This window comes from Leptonychotes weddellii, chromosome 1 (genome assembly GCF_054177405.1).
Source record: "Leptonychotes weddellii isolate Sample4059 chromosome 1, ASM5417740v2, whole genome shotgun sequence".
NCBI classification, from domain to species: Eukaryota; Metazoa; Chordata; class Mammalia; order Carnivora; family Phocidae; genus Leptonychotes; species Leptonychotes weddellii.
Genome location: NC_138369.1, coordinates 128,771,014 through 128,786,787, shown reverse-complemented (window position 1 = coordinate 128,786,787; position 15,774 = coordinate 128,771,014). Strand labels below are relative to the sequence as shown.

Genomic DNA, 15,774 nt, shown 5'->3' with positions numbered 1-15,774 from the left:
AAACTGCAAACAACCCAAATATCCTTCAGTCCAGGAACCGATAAACAAACGGTAGTATGTCCATATGACGCAATCATGCACACGATAAAAAGTAAGAAACTACTGATCCTGGCAGCAACGGGATGGATCACAAATGCTGAGTGGAAGAAGCCCGCTCAAAAGGTTGTGATTCCATTTATACCAGTCTCTGGAAAAGGAAAAACTATAGGGATAGAAAACAGATCAGGGGCTGCGGGCAGGGAGAGAAACTGACTACAAGAGACCATGAGGGAGTTTCTGGGGGGTGATGGAACTGTTATAAATCTTGATTGCGGTGGTGGTTACAGGACCGGACTGTATGTTTGTCAAAACTCATAGAATTGCACTGAAACGGGGTGAATTTTACCGTATGGAAAAAAAGAAAACAGAAATCCTCTCACGGCTCCCAGGCTTCCCTTGAACCAAGATTCAATTCTCCACCTGACTTTCTGGGCCTTTTAATCCTGGTCAATCCCAAGCCGTCCACTTGATTTCCCACGCCACCTTCTGCTCCAATTAGCACTGTATCCTCACCATCCTATCCACATTCCACAGACTTGCAGGCTTCCTTGCCTTTCTGCAGGTTGCGCCCCTCACCTGCTCTAGTCCCCCCCCTCCACCTTTTCTGCCCGTTTAAAACCACTGAGCAGCGCGTCCTACTCTGAACTTGAGTCCCTCTGTGAGTCTGTTGTTACTCAACGTAGGGCAGGCCCTTTCTCGCGGCGTTCACAGGCGTCTGGCGGGTGTTACTCTGATTTCAGGTTCCTTACCGACAGAATCGCAGGATACAGCCTTACTCACCTCTACACCCATCGTTCAAGATAAAGCACACGAGGCCTAGCACACAGTAGGCCCTCGATGCAGTGCACACGGGAGGGAGAGTGACCACCGAGCGGGTGAGACTGGAGATGGATCTAGGTCTAGAAGGGCTAATGAGGCGCCTTCGAGGGAGGTCAGGCGGTCAGGGGCCAGGGCGGCGGACAAAGAGCGGAAAGGGCAGAGGTTCCCGGAGGCGCAAGGTGACCGCCCACAGCCCGGTACCCCGGCGCCCCGCTCGGCCTCGCGTACCTTCCCCTCGTAGGAGCGCTCGGCCGCGCTCACCGACATGGCCTGGACCAGCAGCAGCAGGAAGAGCGGCACCAGGAAGCCGGCGGCGGGTACAGCCACCAGAATGCTGCGCCGTCAGCTAAGGAGCAGCGTCCCCTCCCTGGCCCCGCCCCTCGCCCCGACTCCGCCCCAACAGCTCCGCCCCCAACCGGCCCCGTCCTCCCGCTCCCCGAGCTCGGTCCCCGCGTACACCTCACCCCACTCCGCTGTCCAGGCCCCGTGCCACCTTTAGCACTCCCCACCGTGACGCTGCTAGATTCTCAAGTCTTCGCAGTCCCTCCTAGCCCCGCCCATATCCCTGGCCCTACCCACCCCTGCTTAGTCCCAGGGGGTTCTCCCCGCCCCGCCATTAGCTCTGTCCTCGTGATCCCGCCCCCTTGCCACCCCCGCGCTCCCCACTACTCTCTACATGGGTCCCCGGAAGGATACGCGATGGCTTTGTCCATGGAGAAGGGCAGGTGGGTCGTGCGCACCAGGAAGATCAGGCAGGTCACCAGCATGGCACCCGAGTAGAGACATAAGGACAGGACCAGCAGCATGAAGAAGCGGAAGTTGCGGTGACCAATGCAGTTATTGACCCATTTGCAATGGTGGTCAAAGTCCTGGGTAAGAGGGAGGGGAGCAGGCCTCGAGGACCCGGCCTCTGGACCAGCCTCCATCGCCCCCAAATCTGAGGCTTTACCCACCCCCCTTCCCCCATTCCCAAAGGCCACCTGCCCTTGGCCCCTCAAACTGGGTCTCATCCCTGGGGAGAAACACAGGCACAAAGTCCCTAATGCTAGCATTTCTGTTAGAGCTCTGTTAGGTCTCTGCGGCTCACAAGGTCACATGTCAAGAGGCCTTCAGAGACAAGGCCTGCCCGGTCTTCTGGGGACACATCCTGGTGTAACTGTGGGCTGGGCGTAGAATATCTCTGGGCTTCTGTTTCCTTATCCATTGACTGAGGATAGTAATACCTTTGCTCAGCCTGCCTCCCAGGGTTCTGAGGACCAGATAAGACGGCACCTCAGTACGCCTTTGCAGGCTGTGCGCATGAGTCAGACAAGCACTCCGAGCCCGGAAGAGCCTCCGGCCCGGACACGAGAAGAGGACAGGCGAAGCTTTCCCAGCCGGGCCTGCAGCCGGCGTGACGGCCTTGGGCAGCTAGAGTCAGCAGGCCTGGGGTAAGACAGGGGTGTCTTTCTCCCCCTGGCCTGACCAGGCCCAGCATAAGTGTGGATGCCTCTGTGCGTGTCTGCGCCTGCGCAGGCAAGCTTCACCCTCCCTGGACAGGCGCGGGTGCAGGTGCAGAGGTAGGGACCTGCATGAGTGACCACAGGTGGTTGGGAGTTACTGCCACTCTTGGCCTTCAGTGGTGCCGGCCGTGGTTTCACGCTTGCCACTGGGCCCCGTGTGAGCGGGAGGGGTGGGGGCAGGTGGGCAAGTCAGGAGAGGCACTCACTTCTACACAGATGTTGCACCGGGGACAGTGGTAGGTCCGGGGCGGCCGGTGGAAGCAGCACTTTTGGCACCACTGCAGGCGGAAGGCCCTGTGGTTCACCCACACCACATGCACCACCATGGGGCCCTGTTCGTTGGAGCCTGGCGTGGGAAGAGGATTGGGCAGCAGCAGGAGGCCCTTCCGTCAGTCTGCTGCTCCCGGGGGTAGGGAGGCCGCCCGGTGTCATGGCCCCAGGAAGTGTGGGGAAGGGGTGGGCGAGGGTATCCCTAGTCTCCACCGAGCAAGCTGCCCAAGCACAGAGAGACGGGCATCCAAAGGGAAGGGAGGTTTGCAGCCAGAAGAGTTCTGTGAGGACTGTCAGTCATTTACAACTGTGACTGATGCTTTAAAGAGTTTGTGCCGTGGGAAGGACGAAGGGAGAACCGAGTGGTTTCAAAGAGTTGTCTTCTCTTCCCCGGGCCCTCCCACACGAAGCAACTGGAAAACCTCCAGAAATCTGTTTTTCCACGTCTGCGTAGCTTAAACAATGAAGTGACAGAGGCAGGGCTGGGGCAAATGAGGATGTGCTGTGAAACGGTCCTGTGGCCCAAGGAAGGGAGATGGAAGGAGCCCTTCAGGAGGGGCTGCCTCCTTCTCCCAGGGGCCAGCGCCTCACCTTGATGCAAGATGCCGGGGTCTGAGAAATTGAGTGAAACCAGACTGAAGACGGTGAGGACACAGAGGAGGCCTGTGACGAGGGGAAAGGCCCACTCCCCGTTCTGGGCCAGCCATCTGCAACTGAGACCAGAACAGGGCTCAGCCCTGATCCAGAGTGGCCTGAAGCTCCCCCCGACCCCTGCCGACCCTGTCCACTTGGTCAGAACCCACACGCCTTGAAGCCTGCTGCTCTAAATATCCAGACTGGTGATAGATCCTCAGCGACTCCGCCGAATGTCCCCCAGTGTTGCCAGCCGTCTGCGGCTCCCAGAGGCACCAAGCACTGTGTACCTGTGTCTTTGCACATTCGGTTCCCTCGGCCTGGGCTATCCTCCGTCCTCTCGCCCCTCTTCTGCACTTCCCCTGCCTCTGTACTATCATTCTCTGTTTTCCTGTCTCTGTAGGAAACCTGCAGCTCGTGTAAGAGGGAGACTCACGGGAATGCGAAGAAGAGGCCACTGAAAACCACCAGCAGCACTACATTGAAGGCAGCAAACAGGCTCGGGAGGATCCACGGAAGAGGGGCCTGAGGCGGCGCATGGGGCTCCTTCATGAGGGGCACGGCGTCCTTCAAGAGCGGCATGGCTGGACCTCCCGCGCCCCCAGGGGAGATCAGAGCCACTAGGCTCCAGGAGCCCCATGGCCACAGCAGCCTCGGAAGCCGCAGCCCAGGGTGGAAGGAAAGAAGTTCCAGTGTGACATCATAGAGGTTGAGAAGGATGGAGGCCAGCCTGCGATGGGCGCTGCCAACAGCAAACCCACCCACCAGCCCCACCCCACCCCACCCCCACACTTGTGCCAGGGACGGAGAGCTCCTGCCCCTGCGAGGTTGGCTTTAAGATGACAGATTAGAGAAACACACGGGGAGAAGGTGTGTGATTCTAATCATCTTCTCAGGCTCGAGGCTAATCGGAGCAGATAGCGCTCATGGTTCACCTCACCTCCATTTTCTTCCTTTTTGTTATTGCAAAATTCCACTTTCGGGGCTGGAGGGGCAGCTAAATAACTTTCCAGCTTCCGTCATTTCCAGGGTGGGCTTCATGACACAATTCTGGTCAAGGAGATGTAAGTGGATGTCTGCTGAGGATTTCTAGAAAAGCTTTGCCTTGTCCCTTTCTTCTGGTCTTGAGCCTAGATGTGCTGGCTGAAGGTACCGTCTTGGACCCATTAGGCAGCGTGTGGACATGCTACACAGAATGGTGTTGAGGACACTGTTTAGGCACTGCCCCAGACTTGAACTGGCTGCCTCTGAACTGCTTTTTCCATGAGAAAATAACTGAGTTTTCTGTTATATGCAGCCGACATTTGTCATTTGTTTTAGCTATGGAGCATCTGAACCCCTCTGTGCTTGGAGGATTCCCTGTGCTGTACCTCTTCATGGAAGGGCAAAGACTGCTCCCCATCCCAGTTGGAGCTAAAACTGCCAGAAACTTGCATTCAAAGTCTCTCCTGCAGCTAGAGCATAGCCCTGTGACCCAGCGCCACCAATTAGCCTCAGAATTGCCACCACCAACCAAGTGGGAGTCTTCTGCACGTATTTTCAGAGCTCCTGCGTGTTGAAGTGTAATGGCCATTTTAAATGTCACTTTAATTCCAACAGTGATTGCATTATGCTTCAACAAGGATAAAATACGTAATTCTGGGGGTGCCTGGGTGGCTCAGTCATTAAGCGTCTGCCTTCGGCTCAGGTCATTATCCCGGGGTCCTGGGATTGAGCCCTGCATCGGGCTCCCTGCTCAGCTGGAAGCCTGCTTTTCCCTCTCCCACTCCCCCTGCTTGTGTTCCCTCTCTCGCTGTCTCTATCTGTCAAATAAATAAATAAAATCTTAAACAACAACAACAACAACAACATAATTCAGGGGGCGCCTGGGTGGTGCCGTTGGTTAAGCGTCTGGCTCTTAGTTCCCGCATCGGGCATTGTGCTGAGCACAAAGTCAACTTGGGATTCTCTTTCTCTCTCCCTTCCCTCTGCCCCCTCCTGCTCATGCTCTCTCCTCCCTCTCTAAAATAAGTAAATAAATCTTTAAAAAAATATGTAATTCCAAGAGTCCTACTTTGAATTGGACTAAATGAACTGGAACATTTTGAGGAAATCAATTTGATTTGGACTAAATGAACTGGAACATTTGAGGAAATCAATTTGATTAAAAACAGAGCAAAAGTCCCTCGTCAATGCACAATTATTGTTATTTATATTTTCTTATATATAGAAACAATTTTTCTTCATAACATTCAAATTAATGGGTTAAAATCAATGTAAGAATATGATCTTTTTTTTTTAAGATTTTATTTATTTATTTAACAGAGAGAGAGAGAGAGACAGCGAGAGAAGGAACACAAGCAGGGGGAGTGGGAGAAGGAGAAGCAGGCTTCCCGCCCAGCAGGGAGCCCGATGCGGGCCTCGATCCCAGGACCCTGGGATCATGACCCGAGCCGAAGGCAGACGCTTAACGGCTGAGCCACCCCGGCGCCCCAAGAATACAATCTTTTAAGGGGCACTTGGCCTGGCTCAGTCTAAAGAGCATGCGACTCTTGATCTCAGGGTCATGAGTTTGAGCCCCACCTGGGGTGTAGAGATTACTTAAATAAATAAAACATTTTTAAAAAAGAATACTATCATAAAATATACTTGATTGTATTTCAAATACTAAGGTTTAAAGTTTTAGATATTTTCATTTGTCATAATTTAATATAACTATATATGTATGCACATTTAAAATACCTACATATTGATACATATTAAAATTAATTAATTTTGGGGGGTGCCTGGGTGGTTCAGTCAATTAAGCATCTGCCTTTGGCTCAGGTCATGATCCCAGGGTTCTGGGATTGAGTCCCGCATTGGGCTCCCTGATCAGTGGGGAGTCTGCTTCTCCCTCTCCCTCTGGCCCTCCCTGCTGCTCGTGCTCTCTCTCTCAAGTATGTAAATAAAATCTTAAAAAAAATAAAAAATAAAATTAATTTTTTTAAAGATTTTATTATTTGACAGAGAGAGACAGTGAGAGAGGGAACACAAGCAGGGGGAGAGGCAGAGGGAGAAGCAGGCTTCCTGCTCAGCAGGGAACCTGATGTGGTGCTCGATCCCAGAACCCTGGGATCATGCCCTGAGCTGAAGGCAGACGCTTAATCAACTGAGCCACCCAGGCGCCCCTATTCCTTGGTTTTAAACACATATGTAAATTGGCAGCAATTTTGGCACACACTTTATGTAACAGATTGGTCAGTGTTTTCACTTTCTACTAATTCATTTTGTCTCCTGAGGTTAATTTTTTGAAGTTAAGTCTTCACGGAATAATTATGGGGACCCATCACTTATGTACCTCACCCCAAATAGAGATTCCACTCTCCTCCATTCTGATAATGTTAGCTACTGCAACAAGTTAATGTGCCTTGTCATCAACATACAGTTTCTTTGTCCTTTCATTTTTGTCTGAAAGTCCCTGCTAGAAGTTGCAGACCAGAGATCGGGTCTTCTGGAAGAAACATCAAAGAAGGACAGAAAGGGATACAGGAGATAGACACATGATTACAGACTTCCTTAGAATAAGCTGATATGACCACCAGAGTAGACACCTCACTGTCAGAGTCAATCCCTGGATTCCTTCCTCCAAAAACCTACTTCTCCCCCAGTGCTGTTCCTCCCAGTAATTAGGATTATCATTCACCCTATTGTTCAGATCAAACCCATGGAGTCACCTGATTCCTGCCTTTATCTCACATCCCACATCCAATCCACCAGTTCTGCCATCAAAATAGAATCTCACAAGTCCAAGCCACTACCCTCTCTTGTTTGGATATTGGAATAACCTCCTAACTAACCCAGGCTTCTTCTGTCCTTGACCTTTAAGAGACTCTGTTCCAAATAGTAGCTGGTGCTCCTTTTAGAACTTAGATCATGGCCTCTGTTCAGAAGCCCCCAACTGCTGCCAGCCTCATTCAGAGTAAAGTCCAAAGTCCTTACTGTGGCCTTCAAGGCCCTCCCTGACCTGGCTCCTCTAACTTTCTGATCTTATTTCCTAACACTCAGCCCCTTGCTCAGGCACACTAGCTTCCCTGCTCTTCCCCAGACACACCTGGCACACTCCAGTCCTGGGTCCTTTGCACTTGCTCTCCTGTTTCCCTGGAATTCTCTGCCACAAACACTCGCAGAGTTCGCTTCCTCACTTCACCGAGTCCTTTGTTCACGTGGTGCCTCTGCGCCCTCCAGATGCCTGCACCTCCGCTGGTTTCCTCAGAATACAGTCCTCACGGTTGGATTTCAGGTCAATAAATGTGAATACTTAAAACGTCTTTTGCATAATTTGCAAGATGCTTTCCAGAAAGTTTATACATGTTTACACTACTGTTATGAGCATAACTGTATTATAATACAAACACCATAATTAAATATTAACATAAAGTAATTTCTCAAATTTTATAAATGACAAATGACACCTTAATCTTTTCATTTATATCTCCTTAAATTACTTATGAAATTAAGGAAGAAAGACTTTTCAAGATGGCGGAGGAGTAGGAGACCTTAGTTTTGTCTGAGGAATTCAGCTAGATAGCTATCAAATCATTCTGAACAACTGTGAACTCAACCAGAGATCTAAGAAAAGAATGCTGCAATTCTACAAATAGAAAAGCGACCACTTTCCACAAGGTAGGAGAATGACAAGATGGAAAACTCACCTCAAAAAAGAGAACAAAAGGCAGTACTGACTGCCAGGGACCTAACCAGTATGGATATAAGTCAGAACTAGAGTTCAGAATAACGATTATAAAGATACTAGTTGGGCTTGAAAAAACCATAGAAGACACTCCCTTTCTGGAGAAATAAAAGAACTAAAATCGAATTAAGTCAAAATAAAAAAGGCTATTAATGAGATGCAATAAAAAATGGAGGCTGTAACTGCTAGGATAAATGAAGCAGAAGAGAGAATTAGTGATATAGAAGACAAAATGATGGAAAATAAAGAAGCTGAGAAAAAGATAACTACTGGATCATGAGGGGAGAATTCGAAAGATAAGTGAAACATTTTAAAGCAAAACAATATTAGAATAATTGGGATCCCAGAAGAAGAGGAAAGGGGGGTGGTGCAGAAGGTATATTAGAGCAAATTATAGCTAAGAACTTCCTTAATCTGGGGAAGGAAACAGGCATTCAAGTCCAGGAGGCACAGAGAAACCCCCTCAAAATCAATAAAATTAGGTCAACACCCTGACATATAATAGTGAAACTTGCAAAACTCAGAGACAAAGAGAAAATCCTAGAAGCAGCAAGGAACAAGAGGTCCGTAAACTACAAGGGTAGAAGCATTAGACTGACAGCAGACCTATCCACAGAGACCTGGCAGGCCAGAAAGGAATGGCATGATATAGTCAGGGTGCTAATTGAGAAAAATATGCAGCCAAGGATACTCTATCCAGCAAGGCTGTCATTCAAAATAGGAGAGACAAAAAAGTTTCAGGATAAACAGAAACTAAAAGAATTTGTGATCACTAAGCCAGCCCTGCAAGAAATATTAAAGGGGATCCTTTAAGCAAGGCGAGAGCCCAAAAGTAACATAGACCAGAAAGGAACAGAGACAATATACAGAAACAGTGACTTTACAGGTAATACAATGACACTAAACTCATATCTTTCAGTAGTTACTCTGAATGTAAATGGGCTAAATGCCCCAATCAAAAGACACAGGTTATCAGGTTGGATAAAAAAGCAAGACCCATCAATATGCTGTCTACAAGAGACTCATTTTAGACCCAAAGACACCTCCAGATTTAAAGTGAAGGGGGTAGAAAACCATTTATCATGCTAACAGACATCAAAAGAAAGCTGGGATAGCAATCCTTATATCAGACAAATTAGATTTTATTTTATTTTATTTTATTTTTTTAAAGATTTTATTTATTTGACAGAGAGAGACACAGCGAGAGAGGGAACACAAGCAGGGGGAGAGGGAGAGGGATAAGCAAGCTTCCCGCAGAGCAGGGAGCCCGATGTGGGACTCGATCCCAGGACCCTGGGATCATGACCTGAGCTGAAGGCAGTCGCTTAACCAACTGAGCCACCCAGGCGCCCGACAAATTAGATTTTAAACCAAAGACTGTAATAAGAGATAATTAAAGGGTCTATCATAATTAAAGGGTCTATCCAACAAGAACATCTAACAATTATAAATATGTATGCCCCTAACATGGGAGTAGCCAATTATATAAATCAATTAATAACAAAATTAAAGAAACACATTGATAATAATATAATAATAGTAGGGGACTTTAACACCCCACTCACTGCAATGGAGAGATCATCTAAGCAGAAGATCAACAAGGAAACAAGGGCTTTGAATGACACATTGGACCAGATGGACTTCACAGATATATTCAGAGCATTGCATCCTAAAGCAACAGAATACACATTGTTCTCAAGTGCACATGGAACATCCTCCAGAATAGATCACATACTGGGCCACAAATCAGGTCTCAACTGGTACCAAAAGATTGGGATCATTCCATGCATACTTTCAGACCAAAATGCTTTGAAACTTGAACTCAGTCACAAGAGGAATTTTGGAAAGAACTTAAACATTTGGAGGTTAAAGAGCATCCTACTAAAGAATGAATGGGTCAACCAGGAAATTAAAGGAGAATTTTTTAAAATGATGGAAACAAATGAAAATTTGTTTTCATTTTCATTCAAATGAAAAACCTGACTATTCAAAACCTTTGGGATGCAGCAAAGGCGGTCCTAAGAGAGAAGTATATAGCAATACAAGCCTTTCCCAAGAAACAAGAAAGGTCTCAAATACACAACCTAACCTTACACTTAAAGGACCTGGAGAAAGAACAGCAAATAAAGCCTAACCCAAAAGAAGAGAATTAATAAAGATTAGGGCAAAAATCAATGAAATGGAAACCAAAAGAACAGTAGAAAAGATCAATGAAACTAGGCACTGGTTCTTTGAGAGAATTAATAAGATTGAAAAACCCCTGGCCAGACTTATCAAAAAGAAAAGAGAAAGGACCCAAATAAATAAAATCATGAATGATACAGGAGAGATCACAACCAACACTGAAGAAATACAAACAATTATAAGAATATATTATGAGCAACTATATGCCAACAAATTAGGCAATCTGGAAGAAATAGGTGCATTCCTAGGAAATGTATAAGCTACCAAAACTGAAACAGGAAGAAATAAAAAACCTGAACAGACCCATAACCTGCAAGGAAATTGAAGCAGTAATCAAAAACCTCCCAACAAACAGGAGTCCAGGGCCAGACAGCTTCCCAGGAGAATTCTACCAAGCATTTAAAGAAGAATTAATACCTATTCTTATGAAGTTGTTTCAAAAAATAGAAATGGAAGGAAAACTTCCAACCCCTTCTATGGGGCCAGGATTACCTTGACTCCAAAACCACACAAAGACCCCATCAAAAAGGAGAATTACAGACCAATATCCCTGATGAACATGGATGCAAAAATTCTCAAAAGATACTAGCCAATAGCACACAACAATACATTAAAAGGATTATTCACCACGACCAAGTGGGATTTATTCCTAGGCTGCAAGTGTGGTTCAACATCTGCAAATCAATCAATGTGATACACATTAATAAAAGAAGGACAAGAACCATATGATCCTCTCAATAAATGCAGAAAAAGCCTTTGACAAAGTACAGCATCCTCTCTTGATTAAAACTCTCCACAGTGTAGGGATAAAGGGAGCATACCTTAGTATCATAAAGGCCATCTATGAAAAGTCCAAAGCGAATATCATTCTCAATGGGGAAAAAATGAGAGCTTTTCCCCTAAGGTCAGGAACACAACAGGTATGTCCATCATCAACACTGTTGTTCAACATAGTACTAGAAATCCTAGCCTCAGCAATCAGACAACAAAAAGAAATAAAAAAACCTGAATCCATAAAGAAGAAGTCAAACTCTCACTCTTCGCAGATGACATGATAATCTATGCGGAAAACCCAAAAGACTCCAACTCAAAATTGCTAGAACTCATACAGAAATTCAGCAAAGTGGCAGGATATAAAATCAATGCACAGAAATCAGTTGCATTTCTATACACCAACAACTAGACAGAAGAAAGATAAATTAAGGAGTCGATCCCATTTACAACTGCACCCAAAACCATAAGATACCTAGGAATAAACCTAACCAAAGAGGCAAAGGACCTGTACTCAGAAAACTATAGAACACTTATGAAAGAAATTGAGGAAGACCCAAAGAAATGGAAAAATGTTCCATGCTTGTAGATTGGAAGAACAAATATTGTTAAAATGTTTATGCTACCTAGAGCAATCTACACATTCAATGCAATCCCTATCAAAATACCATCAACTTTTGGTGGCTCAGTCAGTTAAGTGTCTGCCTTCAGCTCAGGTCATGGTCCCAGGGTCCTGGGATCAAGCCCCGTGTCGGGCTCCCTGCTCCGTGGGGAGTCTGCTTCTCCCTCTCCCACTCCCCCTGCTTGTGTTCCCTCTCTCGCTGTCTCTCTCCCTGTCAAATAAATAAATAAAATCTTAAAAAAAAAAAAGACTGATGAATCACTGACCTCTACCTCTGAAACGAATAATACACTATATGTTAATTGAATTTAAATTAAAAAAATAATTAATTTTAAAAATTAAGTATTCTTATACACCTAGAGGTCATTTCTTGTAGTTGTTTTGTGAATTGCCCTTTTACATTTTTGCTTGCTCACGTCTCAATGTGGAAGTGTTGGGGTATTTTTCTCTTTTTTCTTGTGTGATAAATATACATAACATAAATTTTACCATTTTAAACACTTTTTAGTGTCCAGTTCTGCAGCACTAAGTAAATTCACCATGTTGTGCAACCATCATCACCATCCATTCCAGGCCTTTTATCATCATCCCAAACAGAAACTCTGTACCCAGTAAACAGTAACTCCTCACTCCCCCCGTCCCCCAGCACCCAGTAACCACTGTTCTACTTTCTGTCTCTATAAATCCGACTATTCTAGGGACCTCATATAAGTGGAATCACACAGTATCTGTCTTTTTACATCTGGTTTCTTCAACTCAGCATAATGTCCTCAGGTTCATCATTGGCCTTTAGCAGCCCTGAAAGTTGGTATGTTGTAGCAGGTGTCAGAATCCTTCCTTTTTGGGGCACCTGGGTGGCTCAGTCGTTGAGCGTCTGCCTTCGGCTCAGGTCATGATCCCCGGGTCCTGGGATCGAGCCCTGTATCCGGCTCCCTACTCGGCGGGAAGCCTGCTTCTCCCTCTCCCACTCCCCCTGCTTGTGTTCCCTCTCTCACTTTTTCTCTGTCAAATAAATAAAATCTTAAAAAAAAAGAATCCTTCCTTTTTGAGGCTGCATAATTTTTTATTGTATTTGACACATTTGGTTTACCTATTCATCTGCTGATGGACATTTAGGTTGTTCCCACCTTTGGGCTGCTGTGGATAACGCTGCTATGAACATGGGGGTGCAAATATTTATTTAAGCCCCCGTTTTCCATTCTTTAGGCTATATATCCAGAAGTAGGATTGCCGGATGATAGGTAATCTTATGTACAATTTATGGAGGAACTGCCCTACTATTTTCCACAGCAGCTATACCGTTCCACCAACGAGGCATAAGGTTCTAATTTCTCCACATCCTTGCTAACACTTTTCTTTCTGCTTTCTTTTTTTTTTTTTAAATAATATCCATCTTAATAAGTGTCAAGTGATACCCCTTTTTCCTTTGGTAGAAGCGTTGGGCTTTTCTTTCTGATTTGCAGGAGCTCTTTTATATTAAAATTTTTGACTGTGTTTCTTGAACATATGTTTCCAGTTTGTCGTTTGCCTTTTGATTTTGTGTGTAATTTTTTAAAAAGATTTATTATTTATTTGAGAGAGAGAGCATGTGCGAGCCTGTGGGAGCAGTGGGAGGGGCAGGGGGAGAGAGAGAATCTCAAGCCTGACGTGGGGCTCGATCTCATGACCCTGAGATCATGACCTGAGCCAAAATCAAGAGTTGGACACTTAACTGACTGAGTCACTCTGGCACCCCTTTTGTGTGCAATTTTTAATATAAAACTTTTGTTGTTTCTCTGTAATCAAATCTATTCATCATTTCCTTAGCACCACTTTATCTTACTTCAAAGTTTTCCCCTCTCCTCCTATCTGAGGAATACTTAACTGCATTTCTTGTTTTCTTTTCCATTTAATTCTTTAATCTGAAATTAATGTAGGGGTAAGATAGAAGGTAAAGGTCTAATGTGTCTTTTCCTCACATCATTATCGTCAATGATTCCAGCATTAGTTTTGAGTAAGCTTTCTTTTCTCTCTCCCAACAGATTCTGACTTCTTCATATATGCCAAGATCTGTGGGTGGCACTGTGAGGGGCTTCCCAGACCCCCCTCAGGAATGAAGAACTTATCCCCCAGTTGCTAGAAGATGGCTTCAGCTTTGGGGAGTGCCTCCCCTCACAAAAATTACCTCACCAAGGTCCCACCTCCTTCCATAGCAGTTGGCATCCAAGGAGTGTTCAACATGAAGTAGAAAGGCGCAGACACTTTGCCCCAATGCAGAAAATTCTGAAGGGCCATCCAGCCCCTATGTGACCTCTGGATTGGCTGAGGCTGTTGTTGGGCCCTTCACCACAGATTGACTTCTCTGCTCAGTCCTGCTTCCTTTCCTTCGCTTTTGCAGGCATTGATTCCAAAGTGATTCCCTAACAAGCATCCTGCATGCTGATCTCTAGAGTCTGTTGCAAACATTTTGTTTTATTTATTGAATTTAGCACCATATATTTTGATGTTGGTGGTTTTAGAATACGGGGCTTTTTGCATTCTTAGTTGTCATTATCTGAATCCCTAAATTTATGATGCTATGTAGTAAACAAAACAACATAACACGAAAATGTTAACTAATGAATAAGAAATGAGGCCCCACTCAAACATCAGCTTTCATTCAAACTCGCATCTTCCTTTTCCTCAACTGCAATGCAAAACAATGCCAAGTGCAGGTACAATGAAAATTTATTACAAAGGGAGATTTAAAATCTTGCAAAAGAGGCAGAATTTTATGAGGTTGATAAAAGTGATATTGGAATACCATTTAAATCACCCAAAAAGTCATCAACCAATAAGAAGCTAGTCTAAAACAGCTAAAAGTTGAAGAAAGGAAAATCAACAAGGTTGACAACCTAGTAGGCTCTTCAGAAAAAAAAAAGGCCTATAGCTTCACTGGTAAATTCTATCTGACATGAAAAAATGAACACCAGACCTCCTCAAACTCTTTCAAGACATAGAAGAGGAAAGAACACTTCCTAATTCATTCTATGATGTCAATATTACCATGATACCAAAGCCAGCTGAAGACATCACAAAAAACCCCCTACAGACCAATATCCTTTATGAACATACAGGCAAAAATCCTCAGCAAAATACTAGCAAACTGAATCCAGCAGCATATTAAAAAGATTATACACCATGAGCAACTAGGATTTATCCCAGGAACCCGAGAGCCGTTCAACGTATACAAACCGGCCAGTGTACTCCCCCACAGTAATAGAGAGAAGGAAAGAAAATATGTGGTTGTCTTAATGCAGAAAAGGCATTTGGCAAAATCTAACACTATTCCATGATTAAAACACTCCACAGGCTAGGAATAGAAAGGACTTTTCTCAAATGAAGGGAATTTATGAAAAACGCACAGCTAACGTCATACTTAATGGTGAAAGACTGAAAGCTTTCCCTGTAAGATCAGGAACAAGACAAGTATGCTTGCTTTTGCCATTTTTATTTAACATTATACTGGAAGTTCTAGCCAGAGCAATTAGGTAAAAAAAAAAAAAAAAAAAGGCAATAAAATCATCCACACTGCAAATCTCCATTTGCAGATGACACAATTTTATATATAGTTAACCTTAAAGAATACACACACACACACACACACACAATCAGAGCTAGTAAATGAGTTCAGGAAAAGTAGCAGCATTATTCATAACAGCCAAAAAATGGAAACAACCTAAATGCCCATAACTGAAGAATGGATAAACAAAATACGGCATATCCACACGATGGAATATTATTCAGCCATAAGAAGGAGCAAAGTATTGGTATATGCTGCAACACAGACAAGCCTTGAAAACATGCTGAATAAAAAAAGTCAGCACGAAACACCACGTATTATATGATAAGTGTCTATTTAGGTAAGTGTCCAGAATCAGACCAAATCAATAGAGAGAGGAAGTAGATGAGTGGTTGCCAGGGGGATGGGAAGAAGGAAGAATTGGGAAGTAGGAGGTTTCTTTCTGGACTGATGGAAATATTCTGCAATTAGATTAATGGTGATAGTTGCACAACATTACAAATACACTAAAACCCACTGAATTACATACTTTACCATGACTAAAAAGGTGTGTTTTATGTTATGTGAATTTTATCCCAGTAAGGCATTTTTTTTTAATTTTTAATTAATTTATTTATTTTTATTTATTTGACAGAGAGAGAGATAGTGAGAGCAGGAACACAAGCAGGGGGAGTGGGAGAGG

General features: G+C 44.9%; 2 protein-coding genes across 2 annotated transcripts in view; both read right to left on the bottom strand.

Moving 5' to 3' along the window:
• ZDHHC19 (zDHHC palmitoyltransferase 19) overlaps nt 1-4,054 on the bottom strand; it is a 9,902-nt gene extending 5,848 nt beyond the window's left edge. Inside the window, exons 1-5 of the mRNA XM_031037163.2 lie at nt 3,700-4,054; nt 3,222-3,343; nt 2,567-2,706; nt 1,555-1,727; nt 1,087-1,192 (exon numbers count right to left, since the gene is read on the bottom strand). Coding sequence (XP_030893023.2) covers nt 1,087-1,192; nt 1,555-1,727; nt 2,567-2,706; nt 3,222-3,343; nt 3,700-3,845 — 687 coding nt within the window. The 5' untranslated portion in view covers nt 3,846-4,054. The remainder of the gene's footprint in view (nt 1-1,086; nt 1,193-1,554; nt 1,728-2,566; nt 2,707-3,221; nt 3,344-3,699) is intronic.
• A 263-nt stretch (nt 4,055-4,317) lies between these two features.
• PCYT1A (phosphate cytidylyltransferase 1A, choline) overlaps nt 4,318-15,774 on the bottom strand; it is a 94,826-nt gene continuing 83,369 nt past the window's right edge. The window contains exon 9 of the mRNA XM_081832127.1: nt 4,318-4,449. Within this exon, the coding sequence (XP_081688253.1) occupies nt 4,318-4,449 (132 nt within the window). The remainder of the gene's footprint in view (nt 4,450-15,774) is intronic.